The sequence below is a fragment of the Sylvia atricapilla genome, chromosome 20, assembly GCF_009819655.1.
Source record: "Sylvia atricapilla isolate bSylAtr1 chromosome 20, bSylAtr1.pri, whole genome shotgun sequence".
Lineage (NCBI taxonomy): Eukaryota > Metazoa > Chordata > Aves > Passeriformes > Sylviidae > Sylvia > Sylvia atricapilla.
Genome location: NC_089159.1, coordinates 8,401,452 through 8,424,909, shown reverse-complemented (window position 1 = coordinate 8,424,909; position 23,458 = coordinate 8,401,452). Strand labels below are relative to the sequence as shown.

The following is a 23,458-nucleotide window of genomic DNA, read 5'->3' as shown; positions in this document are numbered from 1 at the left end:
CTCTCTTTGGCTCAGAAGCTGCAAGCATTTGGACTGAAGGGAAAAACTCATCCTAATGATCAGCAAAATGGCAGGAAGCCTCAGCTGAATCTCCCTGCCCAGCTGCCTCCAGAAGAACTGAAAACACATTCAACTTCAGCTCCCATTAAGCTGTGGAAAATTGCTACAGGATCCTCCCACATAAAAGTTACCTGGGAGACCTCAGTCAGTCACAAACTAGTTCTACAGAAAGCTCTCCATCCACTTCAAACAGCCCTTTATCAGGACCTCCTACCTTTTAATGCAATGACTTTACTGGCAGGGTTCATGATAGCACTGTCAGCTGAAATTGGTCTTCGGATTGGGTTGCTGGGGTCATTCATGTCAATGATCACCACTTGAGCCTGTTCTCCCACTTTCTCTCTGATGCAGATGAATTTGTCAGACTCCATTGTCAGAGTGCTGAAGCCAATGTTTGCTGGGTTGATGCCCAGATTTTGGAGCTGGAAGAGAAAAAAAAAAAAAAAAAGGTTTAACGTTAAGTTATTACCTTGGTATAGCCACAAACAGCTTTTGTGAATGTCACAGGAAATATCAGACTTTGCCTTTTTTTGGTGACAGAACAGCCTTGCTACTCCAAACCTGTCCCACAAACAGTGTTGCACAATTTCAACTAAGCCCAGCAGGCTTCCTGGAGAAGCATCCAAGCACTGGGCATCTTGTCTTCAAGATCCATTTACAACTTCACCATTGAGAACTCAATTTTGGAGCCCCTTCACAGGGTGTAAAGCACACTGAACTCGCCATAGTGGCCTTGCAGCTTCAGCTCTCCTCCCTGAACTCATCCACTGGGCTTGACAGCTATCACTATTCCAAGCTTAACATCACACGTGAGGTGTCTGAGCTTTATCTTTATCCTTGTGGAGCTAAAAAAAGCTGCCTGTCTAGCAATTAGCCCGGGCCTGTCTCGCAGCAGGAGGCAGAGCTGGGCAGCACTGAAATCAGCAGTGGCTCAGCCATGGCCCTGCTCAGCACAGAAATTGTCAATACACCACTTCCTTCTCTGAGCCACAGCCTGCTCCCCCTAAACCCTTCAATACCCACCTTTGAATTATGTTCCTTGTACAGCTTGTAATAAAACAGTTTAGTTAACAGCACTTTTGCAAAGCTACTCTATGAGAAGGTTGTCAGTAGGGAAACCAAGTTGATTGTATTTTTAACAGTGAAAATGCAGCCATGGTCAGTTCGTGGTCATATCACACAGATATTCAGCTTCTCCACACCTTAAGAACTCCAGTCTTATACTATTAGAAGAACTATCAGCTCTAATATTCTGATATATTTCTTTCTGGAAGACCTTCAAGCCCAAGATGTCCCAAGAAGGGCAAGACATTTTAGGATGATTGTGCTGGTTTGGAGCACTCAGCTCTTATCAGCTGTGCTCTGCACCAGCTCCAAGGAGGCCATGCCCCAGCTGCTCTGCTCCTGCCTGTTTGCAGTTCCTGATAAAACAGGGCTTTACTCCACTTCCCCTTTGCCCAGGCTCTCCAAAAGCACACGTGAGGAACAAGGAATATCTGAGCTATGGCACAGCAAGTTACCAGAACAAGCTGCACAAAAGTCACTTGGATGGATGATCTAGATTACACAGAGAGTATTTTGGCCATAAGGCAGGAAACTTGCAGGTGACAGCATTTGTCAGCTATTAAAAAATATCAAATCTTAACTCTTTGATAGAAGTCTTACTCAGATTTAAGTGAATATTTGAGGTGCAGAATCCCAGAACGTGACCACACATTCTCCAGCCACTTGGAAGATCTTAGATCCAAGCTCAGAAGTCCCTTTCACACTTTGAGGAGCGTGCTCTAGACCTGGCACTCTGGCATTGTACAGGAGCCAGGCAGGGTTAAACACAGCCCAATCACACCCCTGCAGGGAGGGAAGGTTTGAAGATGTGGGAGTTTGATCTGGTAGAGCTGGAGTGACTTACTGGGACGTGACATTTCCTTTTGCTAAGGCTGCAGGCTTAACAAGTGCCAAATCATTTATCAAGCACTGGATTTCCTTGTTAATTTGGTAGAGGGGGCAGCTGCAGAGAGCTGAGCACTCTGCCTGGCAATAACTCACAGCACTACACTCAAAGGTTGTCGACAGAACAAATCAGAGCAGAAAGTCCAAGCAGATGGCAGGACCTCTTAGGGAGGTCCAGACAAAACCACATCAAAGGTGCTTGGATATTGCAAGACAGATTTACCTTAATCACCAGCAAACTGCCATCTGCCAACGCCAGCTCTGAGGCACTAACCCCAGGTGAGAGACTTTTTACATTTCTGTTATCAAAGGCAAGGTATTTCTTTGCAAAGATTTAAAAGATTGCCACAGAAGCTCTGGAGAAGTTTTCTGATGGAGATGTAACCATCAGCAAAGTCTCAAAATACACAAACTCCTTCTGCCAACATTTCATCTTTCATTTCAACAAACCAAGTGTGAGAACCACATCTGCTTCACGGCTCAGGAAGTTGACTCTGAGGGTGACAATCTCTGTGTTTGGTTACACAAGAGTGTCACCAGCCAAGAGTGGCACCTCCTTGCCCAGCTGGTAAAGCCAACAGTGAATTTCTTGGCTGCACAGAGCTCCTGAGCAGAGATCATTCCCTGGAATATAGGTTGTTTTCCTGCCCAACCAGGCTGAAGTTCAGGTGAGTGAACTGTTTATAAAGCTGAGCAAAGCAAACAGAGACGAAGATTACTGTTAGGAAACATGACAGTAAATATTCCTTTGAAGGCTTTTATTCTGAACATTTCAATACTAGTCCATGTACAAACTCGAGAGTTGAATTACAACTAAAGGAGTACAGGGGGTTTTGGCAGATTTTCTACCTCTTCTTCTCTTTACTACAAAGGGGAAAAAACCTCCAAATATTTAATGTTGCACCAGGTCCACTACATTTCACTAATTCATCAACCAAAAAAAAAAAAATTAAAAACCCCAAATCAAACACAAAAACAAAACAAACCAAGGAATTTAGGACATTGCTACATTTTACTACAAACCCCACTTCCTTGGCTTTCAAGAAGATATGAAAGCAGAACTTGCTAACTGTGCTTGGGCAACTGATTTACAGTTGGAGTTATTTTACACCACCATTTGTTGGGAAGATCAGTTACACCAGACTCCTGTTAGGAATAAAGTGTTCTGGGAAATAGCTGCTCCAGTAGAGAGGAACCATGAAACAGATTGTCAGGGACAGCAGCAACTCTTGTGCTCAGCAGAGATGTCGCCTCAAAGGGCTCATCTCACCCAAGATCAGATACTTCAGTCACTTGCAGGCTCTGCTGAACCATGGAATCCTGTGATGGCATTTATCTGAGCAGCACCGAGATGTGAGTCATTGTAACGTAGCAAGGCAATGTCTGATTACCAGAATCATTTTTTCTTTTCACTGGAAGATAATTCAAGTGCATTCTTGGTAACTTAGCCAGAGAAGTCGTCACGTGTATGGGACATCAAACTGAATGGTAAAACTGCTGACAGGAGTCTCTTTGTTGACCCCTTCCTGTAATGTTCCCTTTCTTGTGACAGTCTGCTTAGCTGTCACATAATTCCTCCTTGCCTACGAGGAAGGGCACAGAAGTGCTGAGCACACATTTCACCTCGACTCTCACACTCAACAGGATATAACCACTGCTTTGTGGCCACAAGCAGCTGCTCAGCCCCTGCCCAGAGCCTCCTTATCTACATGCTGCTAGAAATCACAGAGCTGGAAGATGCCACCAAACTGGAACATTCCCCTTTTCTTTGAGAAGCACTCAGTGTGCAGTGAGTCATATCAGCTTCATCCCAGGCCATGCTTCTCCTAGGCTTTGACTGACCAAGGCAGACACCAGGCTACACTTCAGCTGCTCTTTTAATTCCATGCATGAACATTCAGGAAAGCAAACTTAAGCCACACAAAACCATTTGATGCTCTCTTAGTTACTCCCTGCAGTTCTGAGAGTCCAGGAGCCAGTCCATGGCAAAGTACTTCACATTCAGCAGTGCAAGGTAAGAGTCACAGCTTGTGACAGCCTAGGAAGTCGTGTTTTCAACAGATAAGGGGCCTCTCTAACATTCAAGAGCTCTTCTATTTCTATATCCTTCCTATTTTCTGCCTCACCCTCAGCAGGCCGAGGCACCACCCGCCCTCAGCAGCCACAGACGCGCTGTGGGGCTGCTTCAGCTCCACCACTGAGGCTGGACCTGCTGAAACTGGAGCTCAGAACCACTGAATCCCATTCCTTATCTCTGCTTGAGGCTCCAACCCCAGCAGGAAGGACTAAACCAGCCAAGCCCGGCCACCAAGGCAGGGCCCTGCTCCTCAGTGCTGCTGAGAGGGACATGCCCAGAACAGCTCATAAACTGCTTAACTAATTGCTCCTATCCAATTAGTTCACACACACACACAATCTCTCTCTCTCCACAAGACATTTCAAATCTCTGTTATGTATTTTCCCTCTGCAGGAATACTCTAAACTGGCTGGCTTCAGGAATTTGGATCCACTAAGAAGCAGAAAACAAGAATCCCACCAAAACAGCATTAGGCACAACAGTCCTCTAATTCCTGACTGTATTATTAACAGAGGATGTAACTGCTCCAAACTAATGCTGTTACAGCAGAGATTGAATGTTTTAGGCTGTATTAAACTCACTGTCAGCACAATACATGGAAGAATTTTGCTGTTTGTCATTTTCAGAGCAAAGTATTGAATTTATATGTTTTATTCTATAATGCCTTGGCTGTCCTGTTTTATTCCCTGGCACAGCTGTGATTCCAGGAGCCACCCAAGCACCACCACACCAGAACAGCAGAGCTGCCATTCAGGTTGGCTCCATCAATGAACAATAGATACAAACCCCCTTTTCCTGGTGTTAAAAAAGCAGTTCTGTCTCGGTATCAAGTGCACAGCCTCACAGTTTTCTCCACACTGTCTTACAACAATATTTAGATTCAGAGGAGTATTTATTAATGCTTTAACTCAGTACAGCAGTGGGGCTGGTCCAAGTCCAGTGTTTATTTCAGGGTAGTGTGGTTAAATTAACTGGCAATCACAGTTCATCACCTTCTAATTAGTCTGGTTCCTTCTCACTCATCAAGAACTTGTCATCTTAGAAAGGCTCCACTGACCCACCACAGCAAGCAGCTGTTTTACTTTCACCCTCAAACACAAACAGGCACATTTTAGGAATCCCTGAAGCCTGGATAGGAGCAATTTGCAATCATCCCACACACTGAACTCTGATCTCCCACTGCATGCACGGTGGATTGTTTCCTCATAGTCACTCTGGGAAAAAAAAAGTAGCTATATAAAGTTTTATAACAAGAGTTTTGATAGCACAGGAATCGGGTTCCTCCCTGAAAATTCCCAAGGGAAGTTTCTGCACTGCCTGCTGTTGATGTTCTTTGGTGTCAAGGCAGAGAAGTCCAACAGACACCACACAGATAACAGCCTGCACACCTGGGGCTGCTGAGACTGCAGAGCACGTGATGGGACCCAGGCAAACAAACCCCGAAACCTGACAACACTTTCTGGTTTCAGAAAGCTCCCTCCTCCCCAGCAAGTTAACCAGTGGTCCAAAGTACACCTCTAGCTCCAGTTTGGGGTACAAAGCACTTAAGAGATGAGGCATTCAGGAGCAAAGTTTCTGGAGCTTTTACCTTTTCATCCCCAAATCACACAGCCAAGCTGCCAACAGCAACAGGTCATGGACTGGCTTGAAGCTGAACACCAGGAGAAGCTTTGTATTTGACCATTTTTTAACCTCTAATGAATCTGTGAAGAGCCAGGATCACACTGTGTGTATTGATTGATTCAATAACAGCCTGCAAGAACTTTCTCATTCAAACCCATCACCTGCTTTTTATGGCTAAGGCTCCAGTTGGGTACCTCATCTTTCATTAAGCATCACTACAAACTTGCAAGTGTTGCACAACACCTGTACAACGAGTTTCCTAGACAATGTGGGTCAGGTACAGTTCAAGAAATTGTATTATTGAGTCCCTGAGGATGTCCTAGGAGCAGTCTGGATAGCAAAAACATTGTAACATCAGCGTTTCTGCTCTCAACATTTACGTCAGGAACTTCAGCAGAAAAGCAATTAACTCCTAGGATCCAAATTCCTGTGAAATTTTTTTTCAATGAAATGAAAGGAGGAAGTTCAGCAGCATTAAGGGCAGGAGCCATGTGCACCCAGGCTCAGAGGGGAGCACACCCAGCAGCTCCTGTGTGCAGCTGTAAAAGATACTGGTTCAGCCAGTGCTCCACATGGAATAGGTACAGGCAGAAAAAATGCAAATTCAACCCCAAATAAATCAGGCTGGAGGCAGAACAGTCCTGTTCCACCCTAGTGCTGGCCTGCAAGTTCCCAGCACTTCTGGTGTGAAGCAGATGAGTTTCATTATGTAACAGTACTCATGTCATTAGAGACCTGGCAGTGGGTCACATGCAAGGTTTGGGGCTTAAATAATGTATCAGAGGTGCCACGATGCTTTATTAAAAGCTGGGCTGCCCAGAGATGAGTTTCACCCGAGTGCACAGAACCTCCTCAGCACCTGGCTCTGGGCTTTGCCACCACCAGGACAAGGCACTGCCTTGGAGGTGAAGCTCTGGCCAACTCCTGAGATTCTCCTGTCAGTGCTGCTCACTGCAGGGACACCTCAACTCTGAATTCTGGCCTGCTTTAAACTGATATTAGAGTAACATCATCCAGTGCTCAGCTGCCCACCTGAACAACCACCAAAGCAGCATTTACTTGGACACTAGAAACAGCTGCAACCTTCAAGTAAGTATTCTGCAATGGTTCTTTTAACGAGGCGCCGAGAAATGAATTGCTTTCCATCTGAGTTAGGGATAAAAAGTCACTGTAAATGATGCAAACCCATCACTACATGAGTGCCCAGAGAGCTGGACACAAACTAAACACAGACACTGGCACCACGCTGCCAGAAGACCTTGGTCAGGTGTGCCAATTTAACTTCTATTAGAAAAATTCTCTTTAAAAAAAAAAAAAAAAAAAACAACCCCAGGAAACGCTCCTCAGCAATGAAACCGAGCTTAATAACAGCGTGGCTCGTAGCACTTCGCCCTTCAGACCTGTCAGATAGGAAGTGCCCATTGCACAACTGGATCCCAGACCGCTCCCTGCGCTCCGTGAGATTCACCCACGGACACGGAGGCACACACTCACTGCCCGGGGAAGGTAACCCCACGTCCCAGCCCCACAGCCCACCTGGGTGAGCTACCAGCGCCTCCAGCAAGTCACCTCCGAGAAATTAAAGGCCATCGCTGGGAAATCAAACTTATTAGCGGGTGGTTGTGGTGCGGTGAGAGGCTGGGGAGAGGCCAGCGGACAAGCAGAGCTGGCACCTGGGCACCTGCACTGCCACAGCTGCACTGCGGGGAGCCGCAGCAGCTCCCACAGCTCGCTGCGATACGTGCTTTTTCTTCCACGACACGACATTACAAGCGGCAACACCGGCAAAACGCTTCAGTCTGTCCTTAGAACTACCGAGGCTTTAACACCATTCAAATCGATAAAAATGAAGCGGTACGCGGACACAGCTCGGCCACCTGCCCAGCTCACCCCCCGTGCCGGGCCGGGATTTCCCCCCCGGTAAAGCGCAGAGGAACCCGCGTCCCTCCGGCGCGGCCCGCACCGCCCGGGCACGGCGCCAGCCTCGCCCACCCCGCCGGGGCACCGGCAAGGGCGGGATGCCCGGCCCGGCCCTTCCCGGGAGGTGCCCTTCGGGAAGCGCTCCCGGAGCCGTACGCCGCTCGGCACGGCGAACACCCGCCGCCCGCCCGCCGCCCGGCCCTCACGGAGACACCGCGGGCAGGCCCGGCGCGGCTCCCCCGGCACCGGCCCCGGGCGGCTCCCCCGGCGGAGCGAGGCAGCGACCCGCTCGCCCCCGCGCCCACCTGGAGATGCTCCTGGAAGCGGATGGGCAGGATCTGGGCCATGGCGGCGGCGGGGCGCTCCGGGCCGGGCCGGGCTCAGCGGTGCGGGCGGAGCGGAGCCGCGATGGCGGAGCGGGGCCGTGCGGAAGCTGCCCCCGCCGGCGGAAGGATACCGCCGCGGAAGGATACCCGCACCTGCCGCCGCCGGGCCGGCCTCGCGGAGGGATCCCGGCGAGCGGCGCCAATATGAGCGGCGGCTGTGATGCGCCGCCGGAAGGGACTATTTGGGGACGCATCACTCCCTCCCTTCCTTTCCCCGGCCTTTTTTTTTTTTGCCACATCATGCGACCGGGGGGCCGTGGCGTCACTTCCGCCCCGCGCGCGCGCGAGGTCACGTGGGGCGGCGCGGCGCGGCCGGGCAAGGTGACACCGGGGGGACACCGGGGGGACACCGGGGGGACACCGGGGAAACACCGCGGGGACACCGCCGGAGCCCCCGGACAGCCCCTCCCCGGTTGTCTCCCTGTCACCCGGATGCGATGGACGCCCCCGCCGCCGCTGTCACCGGCATCGAGGGATCTCCCCCGCCGTGGGGACTCTGAGGGGACAGGGATGTCATCCTGCCACCGGGATGCGATGGATCCCACCCCCTCTCCCGGGGTGGTGTCGTGGGGATGTGATGGAGCCACACCCCCGCAGGTGACAGCGAGGGGACCGCGTGTCCCTGTCCCCGGGAGCTGGTGGATTCCTGTCCCCCCCGGTGTCCCTGTCCCCGGGAGCTGGTGGATTCCTGTCCCCCCCGGTGTCCCTGTCCCCGGGAGCTGGTGGATTCCTGTCCCCCCCCGTGTCCCTGTCCCCGGGAGCTGGTGGATTCCTGTCCCCCCCGGTGTCCCTGTCCCCGCTGTCCCTGTCCCTCACCCCCGGGGATGCTCCCCGGACTCTTCCCAGGCCCTCTGTTAATGAGTACAGTGAAGTAATGAAGCTCCACGTTTCCTCCTGTGTTTTATTAACTCACGCTTTTAACTCCAGCACGTAAACCAGGTAAAATCTTCACTTTTTTTCTGCAGCACTCCAAGTACTTTGCCCAAGTGTGTGCTGTCACACTTGGCACGGCTGAAATCCTATTTTACTTCCCCAGATAATTTTTACTTTGCCTTAAATTCCCCATCTCCAAAGCCCAGGAACGCAGTGTGTGTGTGTGGGGGGAAAATCCCTCACTTCTTGCTACGAACAAAGTGAAAAAAATTAATATAAAATAAAAAAAATAATCAGAAGGCATTAGGAGCTGCCAAGTGATTTATAGCCCCAAGGAACAGTGGGCATTCTGTGTACTCATTTCAGGCCCACTGGGTGGTGCAGATGGCATTTGACTCATGAGGGGCCGTGACACTGCAAATATAAATCCAATTAAACAGCAAAATTCAGAGCAGAGGATGAGTCAAGCCCAAGTGCTGCTGCTCCAAAAGCAGAGCCTGAAAGAACAAAAGCCTTGCCCATCAATCACAGGAACAGAAATAATTACCAGACCCAGCACTTTCTTTATGAGCAATAATATTGTAATATTAAAAAAAAAAATCTAATGTTTTGGAGGCTTTGGGATCCTGAGCAGTGCTGGAATGCTTGAGGTGAGCCAGAGGTGGAATGGTGAATGTTTTATTTAGGCTACAGCACCACTTGAACCAGTGCCCAGGGTGACACAGAGCCCACAGCTGAGGCAGGAAAAATCACAGTGAGTTCTTCCAATTATTTGGAAATTCTTACATAAACTCCTCACTCGAGCCCTGGAGCGTTTTAGGATTATTATGGTGATAAAACAAGATTTCTTTATTGAGAAGGAAGCAAACTTTATGATGACAAAGCACCACAGCTCCTTGCTCTTTCAGATGCTCAAGGAAAAAAAACCTTTTAGTTCCTGGTGTGTACCTGGTACAGCACAGGGCAGTGCAGGTGGGAAATGTCCCTTTGGATTTAATCCTGCTGCTTCCACCATTAAAAGAGCCCTTCCTGCACATTTTCCTGAGCATGAAGGGCTGTATCAGAATAAAATGGGTAAAAACCCTTAAGAGCTCCCCTCCTTACAAAAATAAACCCCAGCCAACCTTTACGAAAAATTCCATTTATAACAAATTGAGACCTCTTTTAAGACAAATAAATGCCAGAAAATTGGCACCACACTTGGCATCAGGGCTTCAAGCCACAGCTGAGGCCACTAAATTGTTGCCTGCAGCAACACAACTCATCTTGGGGAGTTTTCCCTGCTGGCTGCAGCAGAGAGAAGGTTGTGTTTGTCCTCTTTGGGACTGACCACAAAGCAGAAGTCTCCCTGCACTCCTGTCAGTCCTCTGGCATTTTGCAAACACCCCCCAGAGCTGCACAAATTGCCTCCCCTGGGCAGTGGGGCAGAGCTGGCAGCAGAGTTACCCCATTTCCTTCTCTGGGCCACTCAAACCCTGGGCTCTTTGCTGTTTCCTCTCCAGGTAGCGAGCTCGGGCGTCCTGGATGGACTGGTCATCATTCCTCCTCTCCATCTTCCTTGCAGAATTGTCTGTGGCTCCTTCTGGGGGAGAGAGGAGAGAAAGAAATAAACTCTCTGTGTCAAAACCCTCCCCAGAATTACAAGTCCTCCTATTTGTTAAATACCAAAAAAACACCCCCAACAAAATCTATTTTTTTTTTCCCTCCAAGTCCCAGGCAGCCATTTGAATGAGTTCCAGAGAGGACAGACTGCACCACAGCAGGGAATGGAGAAAAAAAAAATTCAAAATAAAATCATGCCTTAGCTCCCATGTCAATATTTGCAGCTGGGCTCATCTCATCCCCAAATCTTGCTTTTTATTGTAGCAGAGAATATGCAGCCTGTGTTCTACACACCCATTTCTTTTCTGGAACTGCACATCACTCAGGTTTAGGCAGCACAGGACAGGAAAAAACATTAGGATAAACTATCTACAAAAAATTTCCGGAGGCAGGAGGAAAGGAGAGGAAAACATGCAGATAAAGGAGTGGGAAAAATCAATATTGCAGAGCAGCCACCATCAGAAATGCACATTCCCCCACAGCACTGAGACCTTGGGACTGCTTCTCACAGAAGGGAGGAGAAGCAGAAAATATTTTCAGTCTTAAATAACAATTAAAAAAATAATCAAAGGCTCTGAGAGCCCAAAATCTGTGTGAGTGAAGCAGCTACTGCAGCTTGTCCTGGGCACCAGGTTCTGGGGTAAGAAGAAGGAGCTTTAATCAACATCCATTGTTAAAATATTTCTAATTATTATGTCTTGTCAGCTCTTCAGCCACAGATACATGAATGTCCCACAAATACAACATCTGAATGATCAATATTAAAACTCCAATTAATTGGCAATTCCCTGATGAAGTAATAATGTGAAGGGGGACGCAGAGAACGTTTTCTCCAGATAAATTGATGAGGCTCTTCTGCATTATTTATAACAAATGAAATTTATGTTTTAAATGGTGGGTTTACACAATAATGCAGGGCAGAAAGAGATGCTGGTGTGAGCACAACTCTGCATTTTTTTCCTTTGTTAAGGAAATGGAAAAGAATCTGTATTTACTGCACAATAAATCGATGTTTTGGAAGGGTCAGGAGTAAAGAGGCCCTTTGAATATTTGGCTGCTTTAGGAACCTGCTGACAGGAGAATCCCAAGAATGCCAAGCAGCCAGATCAGTTAGCAGGCACCAATTCTAATTAAAACTGACATATTTTTAATGTTTGAGCACATGGCATTAAATTCATTGTCAGAATGAGACATTCACCAAAATGTGAGACTTTTTCCCCTGTGTTTACTGCTGGGTGAGGTTTTTTGATTTTTTTTTTTTTTCCCTTCCCACCACCCCACAGCTCTCAGGACTTCTCCCTGAGAAGTCAGGGCAGCATTATCTGGGCATCAATGGCTAAATACCTTTCACAAACTTAAATCACCAGCCTCAAAATGCTTTTACTTAACTCTGTTCAAGCTCTGCTCTAAGAAACCCGAAAGGGAGAAGAGCGTGGCAAAATGCAGCAAGCAAATTCACACTGCTGGGACAGAAACTAAGGGCTGCAGAGCTGTGAGGAGAACAAAACCAGAACCACACACACACACACTCCCCAAAGAAATTAACACTTTCTAGCCCAGAATGTGACACAATAAACACACGAGGGGTTTGAATCAGCGACAAAACCCCACGCACAAGGAGAGGGATGAGCACTGTGCTTACCACACTGCCTTTTCAGCTCCTCCCTCTGCTTCCACTTGGTTATTTCCTCCTCGGTCACCTCTTCCCTGGCCACACTGCTCAGCTCATAGGCATCCACCTGGTGCAGCCTGGGCAGCAGGTCCCTGACCCACTCGTAGCGCACGGGGCACACGGTGCGCACGTAGATCTTGGAGGTCACGGCCACGTCGTGGAAGATGATCCACTCCAGCAGGGTCTCCTGGTTGTAGAGCTGGAAAAATTCAAAAGGTTTGCTCGCAGCTGGTCTGGTTTTCAGAGCCTCAGCTCCAGCAGGGTGTCAGTGATTCAGAGGTGAGGGGGTGTTATCCCGAGTTTTCAGGTTTAAAATCGCCCACGAGGTGCAAAGAGCCAGAGGGAAAGTCCAGCCAGCGTTACCCTCACTTCATAAACCACACCCTAAGTCTGAAGAAGTGAGGTGTTGGGACTTTGGGAACTGAGAATTTTAGGCACTGACTCTTAAAAAAATACTATGTTTGACCTAAGCCCTTAGAAAAGGCTTCCAAAATCGACTGATAGCACTGAGATTATGGGTGAGTAGTTTAAATATAAGTGTGCAATATCACACAGTAGAAAACTTAAAAGTTTAAAAGTTTCAGAATATAATAATATGTATAAAGCAAGATGGAAGATATAGGCTAAGTGCTGCTTTTTCACCACCCTCTTCATGGGTTTAGGTGGTGTCTTACAATTAGGTAGAAATATCTGCATTGTGGACCACAGGTTGTTAGTTATTAAGTCAAAAGTAAAAATAATTTAGATGTCATTTCATAATTAGACAGTTTGTTCTTAAAAGTCCTTAGAAAAAGACAGAGAGAGTAATTTTTCATTTTGCTATCTAGAACTCACAGCTTGTGAGACTGTAATATAGACAAGAATTAATAAATATCTGAGCATGAACACGAAATCCATCTCTGGAGCATTTAATCCCAGCTCTAACAGAAAGGAAGATAAAAAAGCCCCAGTGAGGCTCTTCCCCACTCTCAAAATGAACACTGCAGCAGAGCACAAAGCAAACACCAGGGAGAGTTGAGGGCCCTGCCCCTTGCTCCTTTTAGAGATGCTTTTCTGCTCTATCAGCAGGCTTTGGGAACTCACTGTGGATGAAGGGTGGATGTAGACTATGCTGCCGTGGCCATCCATGGTGCAGAATGTCCTGGCTGCAGATCTGAAAAAAACAAATTAAAACAACAACAAAACAAACCACACACGGCTGTGATTAGATAGCAACACTCAACTCAACACATCAGCAGCAGCACAGGAAAAAAGTTCTCAAATGTCTACTTAGAGGAAGGTGCTTCCAGAGAAAAACTGTAAAAATCCATTTTAAAAATGAAATGCAATATATCTAATTTACCACTGCAGCACTGCAGGTGTAACACCACAATAACATCAGGGTTTGGGAGTGAAGCCTCTGAAAACTGTGACAACTGGAGATTTCCAAACCCTTCAGCTGAATATCTGGAACCACTCATCAGCTGGTGATTTCACAGACAGAAAAATGACATTGCTGGGAAGCTGCTGACATCCTTGGAATACTGAAGCAGAGGTTCAAGCCAATTGCAGAAACATCTCCTTCACCTGCAGTTACTACTTTGCTGCTTTTACCAACAAACACACTTTAAAGGAATTTGTGTAATTTCTTTTCCATTCAGTTCCCCAAACTTCATTCCTTACCTCCTAGCAACGTTGATGAAGTATCCTGCACACAAACATCTTCTCAGTATTTCAGTTCTGGAGCCTTCAAAAGTCTCCTTAGGGAAATCTGGCAGCTGGGGAAAGAAAAAAACATCAATCAGGATCTTCCTTCAAGAAAAAGCAGATAAACCCCCTCCATCCCATGGGTTTTAAACTCTGGTTTTCTCTCTGTCCACAAACCAAAAGGAGAAAAACTCTCCTTGCCCATTTCCACCACTGTACCTGAGTTACAAGGGTGCTCTACAAAAATATTTAAGTGGTTTAGTTTCTGCTGGAGACAGACAGCAGCCACCTGGCAAAGGTTCAGCATCCACTACACTTCTTAAGTTTATACAGCTCAAACATATCCAGAAATTGTATTTCTTTTTACCTGTTTCAGTTTAGTGGTTATTTCCCTCAGCTGTCTTTCCACACTAAAAGCAGATTTCACAGCTCTCCAGTGGATCCAGTATTTCTGGCACCAGGCTGAAGGAGACTTGCTGAGAACAGGAATATTTGAATTATAAAGAAGCCCTTTGTAAGCTCCTTGCAAAGAAATTTGCCTCTATTTTACTGTTATGGTCATACAAAGGCAACAACCTACACAGGCAGATACTTTGCTGGGTTAAATAAAAAGTGTCTGGATGGAAATTACAGCTCACAAAAAGGAATAAATCTGAAATTAGGAATGAGCACACAGGTGTGTACCTGCAGCACCTCTAAAAACTGGGAGTTATGAGAAATGCAAACCCACTTACTGTGAGGGAGAATTTCATACCTTGCTTTGCACTGTTCAAAAATATTTAAGAGGGTTGCAAAGTCGTTGCATCCTCCCACTTGTGAGGCAAGTTCCTGGTGTTGAAGCTCAGCCTCCTTTTGCTTCTGAGGATCACCTGAGGAATAGGTTATATTAAGGTAATTTTCATTTATCACTGCCTAATTTTCTCTTTGTGTGTTTTTGGCAGCCCTGGTTCTCTAGTCCTATTATTTTTAGTTTTGCCTCTCCTTCTCCAGCTGCATTTACAGTTCTTCCACTACTGCTGAGCAAGAGCAAGTAGATGCTATTAGGTCTATGATTAATCTCCTCAGTCAGCACCAGGGATGAAGAATTCCTGTCTCTTACAGAGTATTTCTCACTCACAGTCCATCCAGAGGCTGACATGGAAAGATAAAGGAATAAACAAACAGCTCACAGGGGTCAAGTGAGAGGAAAAACAAGACTGTTGAACCCACCCCACCACAGCACCCTCTAATCTACTGAATTCAGCTTTGTCCTGCTCCCACAGTGATGGAGACCTTGAAATAAATAAAGATAAAAGCCAGTGGATCTGTGAGTTTGGTGGAATTCACCTTCATCAAACGCATTGGACAAAAGCAACATTTGCAAAGTGTTGTTTCAGGTTTTCAACACCCAAAGGGTTTCTCCTTCTCCCTTGGGCTGCAAAGGCCATTGGAACTGCTGCTGTAGGGGATGGCAGAAGTTTGAAAAGCACCTGGAAAAGGTGGATGGCACTGGAAAAAGCACCTGGAAAAGGTGGATGGGGATATCTGTGTCTGCTTCCCCATGCACAGGGGCTGCTGCAGGGTGACAGGCAAGAAACAAGGGCACAGAGGATGGGGAAGCAAAGGGACAGTTGTGGGGCTGGGAAGGAGCCCAGGGCAGGATTCAGCTTATCAGGGCTGGCAGCAGGACCTGTGTCTGCTGCTCCAACAGCTCAGGGAGCACAGAGAGACCTGGAGCAGAGCCAGGGAGAGACTGGGCAGGACAAAGGTCACCCCCAAAAGGCTGCAGATGTGTGCCACAGCAGGAGGGGACAGGAGGACAGGACAGACTGAAGTTTAGCACTAGTGGAAGTCTGATTTCAGCTCTAGAGGAACTGTGCTCCACTGAATCTACCCTGGAACCACAGCAGAATTACATTTTCCACTGAGAAAACCACTGGCAAAGAGGCAGGGCAAAGCCTCTCACAGAAACCTAACAATCTGTTTGGTTAAATAGTTATTGAACAGAGCAGACAATCCAGGAGGTGATGCCCCATGTGTGCACTCAGACCAACAGCAACACATCTGGACATTTTGGTTTTCTGCTGAGGTTCTGGTTTTTGTTTTTGTTTTTTTTTTTCTTTCTTTTTTCCCTTTATTTTTGCCTCTTCCCTTCTGTCACAGAGATTTCCCCTGGTGACCTCTCAAGCTTAGGCAGATGCTGCTTTCCAGCTCAACAGCCTTGGGACAAACACAACCCAATCCCTGCTGCTCTGGAACAGCTGCAGTCCAGCTCCTGGCACGCACAGTGCCCTGATTCCAAGAGCATGGAAAGCTGGGAAATGAATTTTTTTTTCCCATTCATTTTCATTTATTTTATTTTTTTCTGCTCCCCACCTGGACGGATGAAGACGTTCTCCACAGACAGCATGGCTGCAATGGGGAGCAGGAGATCCTCACAGTCCAGGGAAGCAGCTTTGATCAGAGCACAGGACAGGTTGGGAGGGAGGGGAAACTGCACCAGGAATTCTCCCAGTCTTGTCACGTGGCCTCTCCTTACACCAGGGGAAAAAAATATATATATAGAAATATAAATAGCAGATTCAATGAGATGATGTTTAAATGTGAATTGGGTAAGATTCCCTCTGCACAGTGAGGTGCTGGAGACATGGAGAAGTGTCATTAGCAATAAAATAATCCACATTTCTCCAGCTTGCTGGTGTCTGCTCCATGGCAAGCACAGACAGCTTTTTTTTTTTTCCTGAATTATTTATAAGAAGAATTCCTGGAAGTTTGGGATAAGATCTCATTTCCTGTCCTGAGCTCTTGGATGGACCTCCCAGCCAGAGCCTGAGCTCCTGAGCCACAACAGTCTGGGATCTGCCCTCAGGAACTCCAGGACAATGTGGAGAACCTGATCCCTATCTCCAAACTCAGCTCTACCCCTGTTTTTGTAGACAGTTTATTAAACCCCAGCAAACTTCCTGGAAGTTAAATAAGGAAACACATTCTGCTGCTGGGGAGGGGAAGAAAAAAGTCCTTTAAACCACACAAAACATCAGCTGAAAACCTTAAATCTGAAATTCTTGCAGTGATCACACCCCTTTGTTTTTTTACCTGTCAATAGCATCACACTGGTAAAGCTCCTTCAGAGCTTCCAAAATATGTCTTTCCTCAGGGGGGTCCAAATAGGGAAACCTGTGGTTAAAAAAATGAAGCAGATTTGTTAGTTTTCATATTCACAAGAATAATTTTTAAACCTCCCAATGCAGGTTTGCTGACCCAAGTTAAGATAATCCCAACCACCATCTTCAGCATATGGGTGTGTCAATGTACAATGCCCCAGCTGAGGAATTCCTGATGACAAATCCCAACGTGGCACACACTAAACTGCATTTTCTGCACTTGGATGGCCTTAGAACTAAAAAAAACTCCAGAGAGATGAAGCTTTTTTTGGGTATAAATCACAGTACTTAATGTATTTTAAGCATTTCAAGGTACAAAACCCAGTATTTGAAGGATTTCAAGTATTTCAAGGTATAAACCCCAGTATTTTAAGCATTTCAAGGTATAAAACTCAGTATTTTAAGAATTTTAAGTATTTCAAGGTATAAAACAGAATTTTCTGGATTTCAAGGTACAAAAGCGAGGATTTTAAGGATTTTAAGGTACAAAACCTAGGATTTCTAAGATTAAGGATTTCTAAGAATGTGTTCAACGAATGAACACATTTAATTTGGGAGGCACGGGAGCTCTGGCAGAGCCCCAAACTGGACTCCAGCTGGGGATCCAAGCTGGAATTACAGTGGAGAACCAATATTCTAGGGATTTCAAGTATTTCAAGGTATAAACCCCAGTGTTTTAAGGATTTCAAGTATTTCAAGGTATAAATCCCAGTATTTTAAGCATTTCAAGGTATAAAACTCAGTATTTTAAGAATTTTAAGTATTTCAAGGTATAAAACACAGAATTTTCTGGATTTCAAGGTACAAAAGTGAGGATTTTAAGGTACAAAACCTAGTATTTTAAGGATTTCTAAGAATGTGTTCAACGAATGAACACATTTAATTTGGGAGGGATGGGAGCTCTGGCAGAGCCTCAAACTGGACTCCAGCTGGGGATCCAAGCTGGAATTACAGTGGAGAACCAATATTCTAGGGATTTCAAGTATTTCAAGGTATAAACCCCACTATTTTAAGTATTTCAAGGTATAAAACTCAGGATTTTTAGGATTTCAAAGAACGCTACGAATAAACACATTTAATCTGGGAGGGATGGGAGTTCTGGCAGAGCCCCAAACTGGACTCCAGCTGGGGATCCAAGCTGGAATTCCAGTGGGGAACAGCAGGAAAGCTGATTGAAGTGCCCCAGTTGTCCAGGGACCTAATCCTGCCTCCTGCCCTGGGACACTCCGGGATAATCCTGCCCCAGGGAGGTCACCTGATGACATCGTGCACGGCGAGGCACTTCAAGGTGAGGATGACAGATGTCAGGCTGGTCCTCCTGATCTCTGGCACGGTGTGCTCAGGCATGCACTGCTCCCAGAACTCCCTGCTGTACAATCCAAAGCTTTTCCCAGCTGACGTCCTGCCGGCACGGCCGGCTCGCTGCTTGGCTTCGCTCCTGCCCCCAGCCAAAATAAAATAAAATAAAATAAATACTCCAAATCTAAACCCTTCATTCCTTCTGGTAACAGCCAAAGAAGCACAGGAATTTCTCTGTTTGGAGATCTCTGTACAGCGAGTGAGGAAATCCAGCTGTGTGAGAAATAAAGGAGAATTTCTGTCCATGGAAGGATTTTGGTTTGTTTTTTTTTTAAGCTCAGATCATGCCAATTCCTCCTTAATATCTGTAACTTCCAAGAAGTTGTATATCCTGAACCACTCTTTATTTGGCTCTTTAAATTATAATAAAAATTATTTTATTTTAAATGAAGGGGTTTTAAATCATGGAGCCTCGAGGGCACTGCCTATCCTTTTCTTTTTCTTTTTTTTTTTTTAAAGAGCAACCAATACAGAGAATTATTGCCAGAGCAGCTCCCAGAAACAGCAAGGGACATTTTAAACTTACTTTGAGATGGGAACCACCTCCAGGATGTCCAAACCAACTCGGGGATTATGATTCAGCTGCTTCACAAAGCCACTGTCCACCACATATCTGAAAAAAAACCAATGCAGAGAGGTCAAAAATAGAGGGCTCAGCAGGCAACATGGATTTCATCAAAAAGAACACATTTACTCTACCTAGACCCTGGTTATTTAGTAGATTTGATTTCAAATTAGGTTCAAAAATATTGGTCACCTCTAAGACTACAATAATATCACAGGTTTTCTTACCACACCCCCTCAAAAAAAGCAATAGCAGCAGAATAAATGTGTTTTTCCAAACCCAGACCTTTCTGAATTATTCCTTCTGCTCCAGCTTTTTATGAGGGACAGAAATCAATACCTGACTCCTTCAATGGTCAGAGATGTTGCAGCAATGTTTGTGGAGACCACACATTTCCTGATGCCTCTGGGAGCTGGCAGAAATATCCTTTTCTGTTGATCTAAAATGACAGGAAAAAATAAAAATAAATAAAATAAAATTAAATGTCATCTGGATTTTCAGTTACTCAATATCCCCTTCATAACTGAGGATCTTGAAGTCACATCCAGTGGATTTGGATTTTGACTGGAGGCTCCTCTACAAGCAGAGAAGGCTGAAGTTTGATTTAATTTATGATGACCCAAAAAAAAAAAAAAAAAACAACCAAACAAAAACCCACCCCAAAGTGCCACAAAGGGGTTAATTAACACCCTTTTCCCAACCCAAACAGAAAATGTGATGAAGATGATGTTCACAACAACTCTTCCAGTTGAGACTGACGTGAGTAAGTGACATTTTGTGCTCTGACCTGTGGACATGGAGCCATACAAGGGCAGGATGAGCAGACCCTCCACAGCCTGGTCGTGCACCTCGTACCTGTAATCGATGGATTCTGCTTTCTTGAAAAGCAAATCACAAGCTCTTTCTATCTCATTTTGGCCTAAAAGACACACAAAGGCACTTAAGGGACCTAATTAGCCACAGCTCTGCCTCCCTGGTTTGCAACATCTTTAAATAAGGTTGTTTTGTCAGCAGGCAGAGCTTCCAACATCATAAAAAGGAAGGAATTAATAAGAGAAAAATAAGGATTTAATGGGAAGAGGTTTAGGAGGTGAGCTTTTCCCCAGGGCCTCTCACCAAGGATTTTCCTTAAAAGATCCCTAAGAGCCTGGCCCATGCACTGATATGGGATTTTACAGCTAAAGTAATTTTTACTCCCTGAATTAACAACAAACTAAACATGCAGACAGCACAGAGTCCATTTGGCTACTCCTAAAAAGCTCTGAAAACAGCCATTCCACAGGCCTTTGTACATCAACCTGCACCTCTCCCTCCTCACTGCTCTGGGAGAAACCAGACAGGCTTTGGAAGCTTTTCTGCTTTGCTGCCAGTGCCATGATTCACCTGGGAATTCACCAGGAACATTCTCACCTGTGAGGAAAACCAGGATGTCACCTTCTGGTTCATTTAAATGAACATCCAGGGCGACCTTCACAGCCTGCAACAAGCCACAAACAACCCAAAATCAGTCGAAATCCCATTTAATTCCTTCTAGGACTCCTCACACCAAGTGATCCTCCCCCATTTCCTTGCAGAGATGCTGAGAGCAGAACACAGCAGCTCATTTGTGTGACCTCCAGATGAAAACCAACCCAAAAAACCACAGAGAAAACAAACCAGGCCAGACCTCTGTGACATAGGCAGAGCTGCCCACATCCCTGGGGCTCAGCAGGTTGCAGAAAATCTCCTTGACTGGGTAACTCCTCCCTGGGATGTGCAGCACTGAGCAGTGCCCAAAGAACTCCGAGAGCTTTTCCACCTCCAGGGTGGCTGACATCACCACCACCTTCATGTCTGTCCTCCTGCCTGCTGGCTTCTGCTGCAGGAACAGCTTCTTCAGCAACCCAAATAAAATATCCTAGCACAAAAATCACAAACAGCTGATGTTAATAGCCTGGTTTTGTTAGAAGAGCCTGACAAACTTGGAAGTTTGATGATTTTATCCCGTTGATACAGTGAAAATCAAATATTCCAAGCCTAAGCACTCTGAAGAAAACCTGTTTTTACGTTTTGGTTTCTAGAGTTTAATTATTTTTTTACCAGCTCTTCTCACAGAGCTGGTGTCCACAGACAACCCCAGTGTAACTCAAACTCCTTTATTTTTCATTTTTATACTCTCTCGCTCAAGTCATTTGTGAGAAGTCACCTCAGACCCATTTTTCATTCCATTTTCCAGCCTGTGTTCCCCTGACTGTGCGTGCACCTTTCCTTGTTTTTATTTATTGCTACGACCTCAGCAAGTTTATTTCACTCCGTGGTGCTCTGAATCACAAACCTGCTCCTTCCACCCCTTCAGCTCAGTTATTTGCAATACCCTCAGATGCCTGAGGGCAAACTGGGGATTCAGGAAAGCTTTTTTCCCTTTTCCCAGCTGGATTGTTTGCTGAAGCAGGAGGTTGTCTGGCACACCACACAATCTCCTGAGGTCTCAGTCACTTGAGTGTCCCTTTGCTGGCCACAGAAGGGTCAGGGTGACCTCTGAAAGCTTTTGGGATCAGGTCTAGATGCTTCCATGGACCCAAAAGCCATAATCTCTTTGCACAGTCACATCCACACCCTAAGAAACACTGGGCCTTAGGGCAAGAGAGGTGTTTTGGCTTTTATTCATGTATTTTGTGTTGGTCTGGCTTTTTAATTAGTATTCTAGAAAGTTTGTGTTCTGCCTTCAAACTGCTGGAAATTTTGGGGGGAGTATTCAACAGCCAGCAAAGTTTTAACTGCATTTACTCCCAACACTATTAGAGGCCACATCTTATTTTCAATTTATGCAGCAAGGACTGAACAAAGCAGCAGCTCTGTGCTCTTAGGACAGCAAAAGGATAAACCACATCCATGAAAAGTCAGTGAAAACCCCTGGGGATGGTGCTGAAGTGAAAGGAAGGGACCAAGAGACCACAGAAAAGGAGACTCAATGACCCAAAAACCAGATGTGAGGTGACACTCACGGTGCTGAGGCTCCGCTCGTGGGCTTCATCCAGGATGATGATGCTGTACTTGCTGAGGAGGGGGTCAGCCAGGATTTGCCTCAGGAGGCACCCATCAGTCATGTACCTGATGGCAGTGTCCTGCAAGGTGCCATCAGACACTCAGCTGCCAGCCTGGCCCCTTGTCTCAAAGCAAACACTCCCACACACATCACACACCTGCCCAGGACACCACACTGCTCCTTGGCAACACGTTATTACACCTGCAAGGTGCCCCCCAAAAAAAACCTCCCCAAATGAGTTCCAGGACACAAAGAGCTGGCACAGACACTGGCCAAAGCTCTGAGACAGCCTCAGTGCCCCTGCCCACACCCACGGGGCAGTGCTCAGGGCCCCACCTCGGAGGTGCAGTCGTCGAAGCGCACTTGGTAGCCCACGAGAGCCCCCAGGTCACAGCCCATCTCCTCGGCCACCCTCTGGGCCACCGACACGGTGGCCACACGCCGGGGCTGGGTCACTCCGATGGCACCGTGCCTGGCCAGGCCTGCGGGGGACACACAAGGGGTGGGGAGGGACGTTAAAGATCATCTCCTTTCACCCCTCTCTTGGGACACCTCGCACCAGCCCAGGTTGCTACAAGTCTTGTCCAACCTTGGGCACTCCCAGGGATGGGGCGTATTCCCTGGGACACCTGAACCAGGCCCTCCCCATCCTCTCAGGGGACAATTCCTTCCCAATATCCCATCTAACCCGGCTCTCTGGCAGTGGGAAGCCACTCCCTGTGTCCTGTCAGGTCAGACTCCTTCAGATACTGGGAGGGGCTCTAAGGTCACCCCTGGAGCCTTCTCCAGGCTGAACACCCCCAGTGACAGTGGGACAAACGGACACTGAGTTGTGGTGCTCCAGGTCACTTTATAACACGCACCTATGTAACGTACATATCACCAGTTTTGGGTTTGTTTTTTTGTTTTTGTATTTAAAAGCTTGAATCAAGCCACCTCCTCTCACCACCGCCCAGCCCGAAGCTGCGTCACTCCCGAGAAGACATGGGGACTACAATGAGTTCATCGGTGCTTGTGTCCCACATCCGCAGCCCGCGGAGGAAGGGTTTCGTTACCTGCCTCGTAGAGGTACTTGGGCAGCTGCGTGCTTTTGCCGCTGCCCGTCTCGCCGGTGACGATGAGGAAGGGCCGCTCCCGCACGGCCTCCACCAGCTCACGGCGGGAGCGGCGGATGGGCAGGGCGGGGGCGGCCATGGCGCTTCCCGGGCCTCACCTGCCTCACCTGCGGCCCCGCCCACCAGCGCACCTGGCGGGAAACCCGCGCGCGCCCCGCGGGAACCCCGCGCGCCCCCCGGCCCCACCGCGCGCCTCGCGCATGCGCGCCACGCCCCCTCACAAAGTCCCCGCCTCCTCCCTAAGCCACGCCCCATGGCGATTCCCGCCTGACCGTTAGGCCACGCCCCCTCTCCCCTCAGGAGCTCAGGGCGCCTCAGAGCTGCCGAGTCACCCCCAAAAATCACAAAAATCGCAAAATTGCAAACTGCGAAGGGTTGGAAGGACCTCGAAATCAATGGGCG

General features: G+C 47.1%; 2 protein-coding genes across 5 annotated transcripts in view; both read right to left on the bottom strand.

Annotated features, from left to right (window-relative positions):
- CLTC (clathrin heavy chain) overlaps positions 1–8,240 on the bottom strand; it is a 29,743-nt gene extending 21,503 nt beyond the window's left edge. Inside the window, exons 1-2 of one of the 2 annotated variants that reach the window (XM_066333496.1) lie at positions 7,936–8,240; positions 275–482 (exon numbers count right to left, since the gene is read on the bottom strand). In XM_066333496.1, the coding sequence (XP_066189593.1) occupies positions 275–482; positions 7,936–7,977 (250 nt within the window). In that variant the 5' untranslated portion in view covers positions 7,978–8,240. The remainder of the gene's footprint in view (positions 1–274; positions 483–7,935) is intronic. The other variant, XM_066333497.1, reaches the window with a different exon arrangement.
- A 659-nt stretch (positions 8,241–8,899) lies between these two features.
- On the bottom strand, positions 8,900–23,253 carry DHX40 (DEAH-box helicase 40). 3 transcript variants are annotated; one of them, XM_066333494.1, is made up of 17 exons: positions 22,997–23,253; positions 22,278–22,423; positions 21,901–22,020; positions 20,583–20,813; positions 20,327–20,393; positions 19,704–19,835; positions 19,256–19,355; positions 18,878–18,964; positions 18,248–18,430; positions 16,925–17,005; positions 16,205–16,362; positions 14,604–14,718; positions 14,217–14,325; positions 13,826–13,920; positions 13,247–13,316; positions 12,134–12,362; positions 8,900–10,468 (listed from the first exon to the last, which is right to left on the bottom strand). In XM_066333494.1, the coding sequence occupies exons 1-17, from the start codon at positions 23,133–23,135 to the stop codon at positions 10,332–10,334; spliced, it is 2,199 nt and encodes a 732-aa protein (XP_066189591.1). In that variant the 5' UTR covers positions 23,136–23,253; the 3' UTR covers positions 8,900–10,331. The 3 variants fall into 3 exon arrangements, with proteins under 3 accessions (XP_066189591.1, XP_066189590.1, XP_066189592.1); XM_066333493.1 differs by having other exon boundaries at positions 8,900–10,471; positions 22,997–23,252; XM_066333495.1 differs by lacking the exon at positions 19,704–19,835 and having other exon boundaries at positions 8,900–10,471; positions 22,997–23,252.
- Positions 23,254–23,458: the final 205 nt, after the last annotated feature.

Coding starts and splice junctions, on each gene's coding strand:
- DHX40 (XM_066333493.1), bottom strand. CDS start 23,135: ATGGCCGCCCCCGCCCTGCCCATCCGCCGCTCCCGCCGTGAGCTGGTG. Junction 17,006..18,247: donor GCCGTGCACGATGTCATCAG/GTGACCTCCCTG, acceptor TTTTAACCACAG/GTTTCCCTATTTGGACCCCC. Junction 14,719..16,204: donor GAACGTCTTCATCCGTCCAG/GTGGGGAGCAGA, acceptor CCTATTCCTCAG/GTGATCCTCAGAAGCAAAAG.